The sequence below is a fragment of the Pelophylax lessonae genome (genome assembly GCF_965119305.1).
Source record: "Pelophylax lessonae genome assembly, chromosome: 9".
Lineage (NCBI taxonomy): Eukaryota > Metazoa > Chordata > Amphibia > Anura > Ranidae > Pelophylax > Pelophylax lessonae.
In genome coordinates, this window is record NC_138776.1 from 83,540,931 (window position 1) to 83,551,276 (window position 10,346).

At 39.4% G+C, this 10,346-nt stretch overlaps 1 protein-coding gene across 1 annotated transcript in view; it reads right to left on the bottom strand.

The window, feature by feature from the left end:
- The window catches only part of PDE6C (phosphodiesterase 6C), a 130,318-nt gene extending 124,694 nt beyond the window's left edge, over window positions 1–5,624 (bottom strand). Inside the window, exon 1 of the mRNA XM_082269252.1 lies at window positions 4,495–5,624. Coding sequence (XP_082125378.1) covers window positions 4,495–4,971 — 477 coding nt within the window. The 5' untranslated portion in view covers window positions 4,972–5,624. The remainder of the gene's footprint in view (window positions 1–4,494) is intronic.
- Between the last annotated feature and the right edge of the window lie 4,722 nt (window positions 5,625–10,346).

Sequence of the window (10,346 nt, forward strand, 5' to 3'; positions counted from 1 at the left end):
TAAGATTAACTCTATTTACTAATTAAGGAACTTCTGAAGGCAATTGGTTCCAGTAGATTTTAGTTAGCGGTATCAGAGTAAAGGGGGCTGAATACAAATGCACGCCACACTTTTCAGATATTTATTTGTAAAAAAAAGTTTGAAAACCATTTATCATTTTCCTTTCACTTCACAATTATGTGCCACATTGTGTTGGTCTATCACAAAAAAATCACAATAAAATACATTTAAGTTTTTGGTTGTAACATGACAAAATGTGGGAAAATTTGAATGCTTTTTAAAGGCACTGTATTTTAATTGCTTATTTTTATTAATGTACAAAATGCAAAGTGAGCAAATAGAAGACAAATCTAAATCAAATCAATATTTGGTGTGACTACACTTTGACTTCAAACCAGCATCAATTCTTACACTTGCACAAAGTCAGGGATTTTTTAGGATTAGTGTCAGGTGTATGATTATCCAATTATACCAAGCAGGTGTTAATGATCATCAATTTCATATGCAGGTTGAAATACAGCCATTAATTGAAAAAGAAACAGCAACATCTGTGTAGGAGGCTTAAAACTGAATGAGGAACAGCTAAACTCTGCTACTAAGGTGAGCTTGTGGAAGACAGTTTCATGTCACAGGTCATATACCATGGCAAAGAAGAGCACAGCAACAAGACACAAAGTAGTTATACTGCATCGGCAAGGTCTCTCCCAGGCTGTGGTTTCAAGGTGTGTTGTTAAAGTCAATACGGACATACAGCCAATGTCATTAGGAACTATCTTCAGCTTACAGAACAAGGAGTCCTGGAAGTAATGGCTTGGCCTCCACAGAGCCCAGATCTCAACATTATTGAGACTGTATGGGATTACACGAAGAGACAAAAGGATTTGAGGCAGCCTATATCCACAGAAGATCTGTGGTTAGTTGTCCAAGATGTTTGGCACAACCTTCCAATCACTGTATGTACCTAGAAGAACAGATGCTGGTTTGAAGCCAAAGGGTAGTCACACCAAATATTGATTTAATTTGGATTTCTCTTCTGCTCATTTACTTTCCATTTTGTTAATTTATACAAAATGAACTCCTAAAACATCAAATACTGAAAGCATTCTTAATTTACAGCAATTTTTCACATCTTCCTAAAATGTTTGCACAGTGGTGTGTATATTTGTGTGTGTATATATATATATATATATATATATATATAAATAAAATATAATATATATATATATATATATATATATATATATATATACATATTGGTGAAAACACACACTTTTTGTGATCGTTTGATCACTGCACCCTTGCCAAACTATATAACTGCATAGCATAAGACCTCTTTCACACGGAGCGGACCGTATTTTGATCCACTCCGGCACTTTTTTTTTTTTTCACTTGTGTCATCCGATCCATATGTCTGCATATCATCCCATCCGTTTGCGGATGATATACGGACATAATGTATGTCTATGGGATTGCAGGTGTCAGCGGAAGACACCGCTGACATCTGATTCTGCGTCCTTTCCGTTTTTTAAACGGAAGAAAAATAGGGTTCTGTTCCGTTCCAAAAAACAGAACAGAACTGAAAGGACGCAAATCAGATGTCAGCGGATGGTCATCCGCTGACATCCGCAATCCCATTGACATGCATTATGTCCGTATATCACCCGCAAACGGATAGGGTGATATACGGACATACGGAACGCCCGTGTGAAAGAGGCCTAAGAAGGGTGACACCTGCAGACTCTTTGCCAACGTCCAGATCTTTGCTAGTTCTTTGGACTACCAATGACCATCACCAAACTGGAAACTGCTCACCATGAGCTTATTCCTTCCTTTAAGCTCTTCTAAGCACTGCCTCCTCCTTCTCATCAATTTATAGGGCCAGCTTTTCTACTAAAAGTCTGAATTCAGGTTGCAGATAGTGTGTCAATCTGATATAAAGACAAATTTCGCACTAGCTGAATTTAAAGGAATGGCTTTTAAAGGAAGAGCTAAGAAGTACTTTTGATTGTTTGCTTGCTACATATTCTTGTTTTTATCACATATGTTATGTTGACTTGACAAGCCAAATACTCAACCTATTTTTATTTTTTTCATCTTGGTTATGTTTGATCTACCCCCCTTTCCCATTGACATTATGAGTAATGAGCACATGTTTTCTTGGCAGTGAATGCAGTACAGAGATATCTCTGTCCTCATAACACCCTTAGTACTCTGAAATGTAGATCACATCTAATCGATGTGAACATTTTGTGACAGACTGTCAACAAGAGGGTCCCGAAGGTATGACTATAAACTATAAAGCTCAGGTGCAGTGCTCCAACCAGGGCCCAGACTAGAGAACCAGACACAGACTAGAGAACAAAAACACTTATGAAGGAAATACAAATGCTGTTCTATTCTGTACAGGATTTATCATGATGGCTGGTGAACAAGCAGTAGCAATATGCCCTAAGGCAGTGATTTTCTTTCTTTTTCTTGTGATGCCACTATAAAAGAGTTCTGGGTTTTACCAGGAGAGATGCCAGACAAGTATGTGAGTGATGCCATTTTGCAAACTAATCTCCTGTCAACACATTATATATTGAGAATACATGCATAATCAGACTTACTTATGATTGTGATACATCTCACCGTTCAAAGAGTAATAACCAAAAGATCTGCATTTTGGCTGTCTAATTTGTAAACCCTCATACACACTTCTGTTTGTTTCACTACACCTGATTACTTAGAATCCCATTCTTTCTAATTTTTCCTGTTCACACTTTTAAGCTCAGTTGCCCTACACTCTATGTGCTAAGCTCAAAAAGTACATAACCTACTTTCTGAGTATTCAGGCATTTTTGGTCCTATAGACTTCAATAGGGGCATCTGTAAATGTGCATTATGAGAATTTTCATGTGTTTTTGAATTGCTCTCTTCCTCTTGACAAGCTAAGGAAAACAAACTCCCGGAGCTTGATTCAAGTGCAGAAATTTTTGTAAAACACTTGAGTACTGTCCGTGATACTTTTTTTATTTGCACTAACATAAAATTTTTCAGGACAAGCTTTCGGGGTATGTCCCCTTCTTCAAGATCCAAGCAGTACTGATTAACAAAATGTTTAGCAGAATGTTAAGAAAACACAAAACCTCTAAGCCTCCGTTCACATTAGGTCGCTCCGACTTAGGGGGCGACCTGTGAAGTCGTGTGCAGCGCGACTTCGGCGCGACTTGCACGGACTTCATAAAATGATTGTCTATGCAAGTCGCCTCCAGGTCGCCCCGAAGTAGTACAGGACCCTTTTTCTAAGTCGGAGCGACTTGTGTCGCTCCTATTAGAACGGCTCCTGTACTACACAATGGGAGCTGACGGACTGCGACTTGGTAATGGTAATAAAACTAGCATAGTTAGTGAGATAAGACAGAGGGAGAGCTGAAGACAGGGGGGAAGGTGGGGGGGGGGGTAGTCACAGAGGGGGTCGTAAAACTGTGGGATAATAAAACACTTTTGTAATACGCCTGAATGTAGGCTAAGATAGTTGCCCCAGTGGTTTGGTTACAAACAAAAATGTAGGAACAGTACAGAGATTTGTGCATTCTTGATATCTCAATATCTGCACGGATAGTAGAATTTGTCCCATTTCTAGTAAATTAAACAATCATGCCCAAACACTTCTTTCACTTATATGTTAAAATCAGAGATGTATAGTAACTAAGTAGAACTACTTCACTACTGTACTTAAGTACCGAAAGGCGGTATCTGTACTTTCCTAGAGTATAATTTTTTTCTCCTACTTCCACTTTTACTTCACTACATTTTTTCGATGATTTTAATACTTCTACTCCAATATTTTTTTTTTGTGCTGCATAGTTACTCATTACAATTATAAAAATTACCACTGCCAGAACAGTAGATGGACGGTTTCATGAAGCTCAAAACATGTGTATTATCAGCGCATATGAAAATAAATGCTACTGTATGTATAAATAAAAGCTGCATTTGAAATAATAAAAAACAATATGATGTTCAAACTTTTGACTTCTTTCTTTAATAACTACATAACACAGTACTTGTACTTTTACTTTCAGTACTTGAGTAGCAATTTTTTTTTCAAAACTACTGGTACTTTTACTTCCAGTAGTTGAGTAGCAAAATTTTTTAAAAAACTACTTGCAATACTTAAGTACAAAAAATGTTGAATACTTTAGTACTTCTACTCAAGTCACTTTTTGATCGAGCACTTCCACTTCTACTCAAGTATGGGTTTTGAGTACTTTTTACAACTCTGGTTAAAATGTGATTCTTAGTTCAACCATCTCATAGCAAATATCAGGTCATGGAAGACCTGCCTTAGATATAACTTACTATATTAGTTCAGACCTAAAAACATAGTTCTTTCATCCCTTTTACAGGATCCTCGCGATGAACAAGTTTTGTGAACAAACACATCCATTTATTATATAAAATAGATGTAAAACAACTAAAATGCCACTTTGTCTTAGACTGACTACTTACCTTTTTCACATCAGGTACATTGAAGGTCTTCTTTGTGTGAGCCACCCATCCCACAATACCAATGTCTAAAGGAAAAACAATTTCACCCTCCGGAGTCACAAAATTATCTTCATATTTTGAGTTCTTGGTGACATTGAAGAGCCTAGTAGCCAACTCTGGAATCCCGTTCCGAGCTCTGTATATGAAGAAACTACAGTAGCTAGCCTGAAGGAGAAGTGCCAGCCTTTGGAGGATTTTATGGATGGCTTTCTCCACATCACTGGCTTCTTCTGTCTCCCTCAACACCTCCAGCAAAATGTCGGCTTCTTCCAGTTTTGCCAGCTCTTGGAATGAAACTCCATCTTTGAGGTCCTGTTGTTTGTGGTTAAACAAAGATGAGACAGCCTCACTTCTCAACTTCCTATCAAAATATTCCTTAGCAAACTGAGGATTATTTTCCAAGTATTTTTCAACATCTTCTTTCTTTAAATCCCCCATCTTCTTCTTGATTGATTCTCAACAAAACATGGCTTTTATTTACAATTATGATGTTTAACTACCGATCACAAACTTCATAGCATATTGGTCATTCTGTCCATCTTCTATACACTCGTGTATCTTTGAGAGCTTAAGAAAACCTGGCCAAGCCTCTTGAAGTCTGACAGAAGGCACTGGCTTAGTGTCTTCTTAGTGCAGGATTCTGAAGATGGCTAATTGAACAGATGTCAGAACACTAAACCCCTGGTGTGCTTTTAGCTCCTAAATCCCAGAATGATTTTAGACAGATCAATCTGTTTTTAGATCAAATTCTGCTCCCGTGTAAGGTTGTCATGTAAACCATGCATCTTGTTTTCAGCCATTGTTTAATTTAGGAGTTACAGTAGGTGGGGTCCCACAGCTGACTTAGGTATTTGTGAATGAAAGACGTAATCACATATTAGAAAGCCAAATCCTTTAACAGAAGGAGGTTAATTGATAATTAAGACCTACATTTCCTTTGTACAAGGCCATTGGTTTACCCACATCTACCATATCTGTGTACCACCACTCTACTTCTGGTTCAGCTGTTGAAATAGATTAGGCAGACTGTGGACAAGACACAAAATTGAGCAATGTATAAGTAAGGAGTAAAACAACCTACCTGTCCATGATTCAGCAATATCGTTTTGTGTTTCAAAGTAAACCTTTCCTAAGAGAAATATGGAGTGGTCATTGCTGCCTATTCAATTTGCTAATGCTTGTTGTTGTTTGGCCATCATGATGGTGCTATGGCTTCAAGCCCAGTTTAAAATGTTTCTAAAGTAACTTTTTGTTACATAAAATAAAAAACATGTTATACTTAGACCGCATTCACATTGATCCGACTTGGACCGCGACTTGTCAGTCTGACAAGTCGCGGTTCATCACGCTCCCATTGTGTAGTACAGGAGCCGTTCTAATAGGAGCGACACAAGTCGCTCCGACTTAGAAAAAGGGTCCTGTACTACTTCGGGGCGACCTGGAGGCGACTTGCATAGACATTCATTTTATGAAGTCCGTGCAAGTCGTGCCGAAGTCGCGCTGCACGCGACTTCACAGGTCGCCCCCTAAGTCGGAGCGACCTAGTGTGAACCGAGACTTACCTGCTCTGTAAAATAGTATTGTGCAAAGTGGCCCTGATCCTCCTCTTCTGGGGTCCCCAACTGGCACTGTTCTCTTCTCCCTCTGCCCCCCAAAGCAGACCACTTGCTATGCGGGCAGACATGTGGGCTCAATCCCGAGCCAGGCTGTTTGCATCCATAGGCACACACATCGTGGCTCAGCCCCGCTTCCTCCTCACAGCATTTGATTGACAGTAGCAGGATCTGCTGCCTCAGTCCCTGTGAGGAGAAGGAGAGGGGAAGGAAGAGATGCAGCCATGCGCAGTGCTGGATGGATTGTGGACTCAGGTAAGTATTTAGGGAGGTGGGGGAGCACAGGAAGTTGTAAAACGTTTTTTTTTTTTTATATCTATGCATTCATGTAAAAAATGTTTTAGCTTTAGAACCACCCTTTTATAAGGTACGACACCCTTTTATCTCTTTATGGTCCTGTACCCTTGCATGGTATGATATGTGAAAGTTTTTTGCTTAGAAGAGTCTTAAATTATATTTTCAGTGAAAATGCTGCTTCCAGTCTCACACTCCAGTGCTCTGTGCTGACAGAGCTGAGTAACAGCCACACTCCTCATCACAACTATTCTCACACAGGATTGTATTCCTGAATAAGATAGGGAGTGTATCAGACCAGGTCTATTACTGGGAGCATTGGGTCTAACTGGGTGCCTATTAGTCTGTACAGGTATATTTCGAAACATATGTGCTGTATTAAGTAGGTCTATGAAAATGATGGTGGCTTGTACGCTATCTGACTGCATATCTATTATGACTTCCATCTAGCTTCGAGTCACTAACCTAAAACAAGCATACAGATAAGAATTTCCAATTTTTACAATCTGTATACTGTACTTGTTTCAGGTCAGTGATACAAAAAGTGCTGAAGCCAGAGGCTCAGTATTACAACCGGGCAACTAGCATTTTCAGAAAGAGAGGTCAGCAATGGCAGTATCTATATTTTCACCTAGAAAGTTTACTTTCAGCATTTGTTTGAGTTCTACAGTCCCAGATTGCTAGCTCTGCACCCAAAGGTTTTACTTTCTGAACTCAGAAAATGAAGAATGGGGTTTTCAGATGCTAATTTATCCACCAATCCTTTTTTTAGTCTAATGCTGGCCATACACTTTACGAAAAATCAGCCGAAATTTGGTCATTTGAACAGTCTGTTCGTTTTTCGGCCAGTTAATGGGCACAATCAGAAAATCGGTTTTAACTTTTCAGAGCCGAAAAATCGAAGGAACAGTTTGGAAAATTCTGCCGAACAAACGATAAATTGAAAGGTTAATGTGTGTATTGCCCGAACTGTTTGCACTAGGCATATGTGACAAAATGGAAGAAAAACTGATTCTTTTTTGTCCATTGAACGATTTATCGTTCGAAATTTGGTCATTTCATGATGGCACGATCGTCTGCTCTCACAGCCGATTTTTCGTTTTTCGAAAATGAGTTTGAACGATTATTCGGCTAGTGTATGGCCAGCTTAAGGCTACAGAAGCACAGAGAGAAAACAAGAAGTTTCACAACTATACTGTTTCCAATCTAAGATCTAAGACTGTAAAGCAAGAGTGCTAACCATTAAGCAACAATGTTACCCAAAACCACATATTATCATCCTTGAAGTGCTGTTATTAGGAACAAGCACTGAGCTGTGAGAAATTTTGAGGTCATGCACTTCTGCAGCTCACACGCAATCATATACACTATATTAAAACACCAAATATGCTAAACATCGTAGAGAATCCAGCAATAGCAGCGCTGATGATTCTACAACTAAAAGGATGTACGAATAAAATTCACATCGTAATCATAAGTCAGTCCAAAAAAATAAAAATAAACTAAAAATATTTGGATAAAGTCCATAACACCAGGTGAAAGACAAAAAAGTGGTTTTGCAAATGGGAAGGTGGATATGGCTGGAAATCAAACTTGCAAGAAGACCGTCACCACACCTTGTGGAATACCACTCCCTTTGGTAGAAAACTCACCCCAAATAGAAAACGGGTAGGCAATATAATCAAATAGCCATTCCGTGGCGTAGACCTCCTGTCATCCGACTCTAAACCAGACCCCCCGCTCTGGATCACACTCACGTGTAAACAGTAAAGCTGATGATCAAAAGGAAAAGGGGACAGCTCATAGAGTAATTCCGTTTCAAACTTTTATTTGAACTCTCAAAACCCCCCTTACATAGTTGCGCTTACACAATAGTAGAAAATCTCACACATTGAATACAGAGTATCTGTGACTCTTATCCATTGACCGTCCCACAGTAACCACTGGCAGAGAGGCAGTTGAAAGCTGTACGTCGTAGCCACATGCTCACGCCCTAACGCATTTTGTCCTCAACTTCGTCAGAGGGCCCTCTAACAAAGTTGACGATGAAACCCGTTAATGCGTGAGCACGCGGCTACGACGTACAGTGTTCAACTGCCTTTCTGCCAGTGGTTACCACAGGGATTGGCCTCTGAAGACATAATTGATGACGAAACGCGTAAGGTGGGGATAAAGCGCATGACTCAAGCAGGCTGTTTTATCGCTGTCTTTGATTCTTGGATGTGTACATGCTGTTTTTAGTCTTTTGTATTGTAAGTGCATTACTTTCTAATAAATTATCTGCTGATCTGGATATACTGCACTATGGTGGCTTGCTTTTATCCTGAGGTTTTCTGTTACCTGTGTCTCTGGATGTGAATGAGATGATCCTGTGGTCATCAATACAGCCTTCTTTGTATGTGCTGGATTCATCACAACTATTTCCGGAACCATTTATATGATCTTTCCGAGTGTTGACGTCTCTATCATTTGAGGGTCAATGCCTTCCGGTAAGAGTCCATCTTATTTTTCATGTGGTGGTGTGACGCTATGTTTCTTAATCTTATCCACAGGTATATAGAGAAGCTTTCTGTCCACTTTTTCCATCATGGACTTTTAATTGGGCTATGACTATTTTTATTCTATATTTATCAACATTGGCGCTGCCCTTTTCTTGTTTCATGCGCTTTGTATGGTTTATAATCTTGCCATTTTGTGCTGGCTGCCTTTGTTTTTAGTTATAAGCTATTTTTGTTCTGAGCGCAGATATATTGTGGTTTGTATTATAGTGCACCATGCACAAAAGTATTGCACCCAAGCACCAAATTCCCCTCCCACACTCTATAATAAAAAGTTATAAAAATCCCCCCCCAAAAAATAAAAAACAATAATAAAACGGTTTATAGTGCACAAAGCACAAAAGTATTGCACCCAAGCACCATATTTCCATCCCACGCTCTATAATAAAAAGTTATAAAACAACCCCCAAAAAAATAAAAACAATAATAAAACATGTTACCCTGTTCAGGCTTCACTAACACCCAAGGCCCAATTTTTCTGCACCTGTTTGAATTTCAATTTTTTTTTTAATTTTTAACAGCAGGGCCCGTTCCTGCACCCAGCAAGAGTAACTGTGAGGGGTTACAGTGTTTAGGCATCACTAGGGATGGGCAAACGGTTTGGGTCGAGCATAACTTTGGCCTGAACATTGCTTATTCAGGGGCTCACCTAACACCTGACCTTTCTCGGCACTTAGCGGGATGTTCGTCTGCCGAGCACACAGTCAATAGGTTGTTAAGGCCTCCTTGCTGAGAGATTATTTAAAAAAACTAACTGTAAAAAGAAAATGTAAATTTAAAAGAATTAGGGTAAAAACAGCTTGGGGGGGACCCTTTGGGTCTAAAATGGTTTTTAAGGGGAACCCCATGACAGAATTAAGGAAAAAATTGCGTGGGGTCCCCCCCAAAATCTATACCAGGCCCTTTGAATCTGTTTTTTTTTAAGGGGAACTCCACCCCAAAATTAAACAAAAAAAATGGCACGAGGTCCCCTCAAAATCTATACCAGGCCCTTAGGTTTAGGGTCTGGTATAGATTTTAAGGGGAACTCCACACCAACATTAAAAAAAGAACAGCCTGGGTTCCCCTCCAAATCCATACCAGACCCTTTTGTGAGCATGCAGCCTAGATGGCCAGGAAAGGGGTGGGGGGCGAGTGACGCCCCCCTCTCCTGAACCATACATACGCATGAATACTCCGTATATAAAATATAACAAGTTTATTGAAATATAAACAACAGATACATTAAAAGTGGTAGCAAAAGATTGTTACAAATTGAACATTGGCAAAAAGAGAGCAGTGATATGGATCACAGGTCCTACATTTTTCGCCGAGGTATAACTCCTCATGTAGCGGCTTCTTCAGGAAC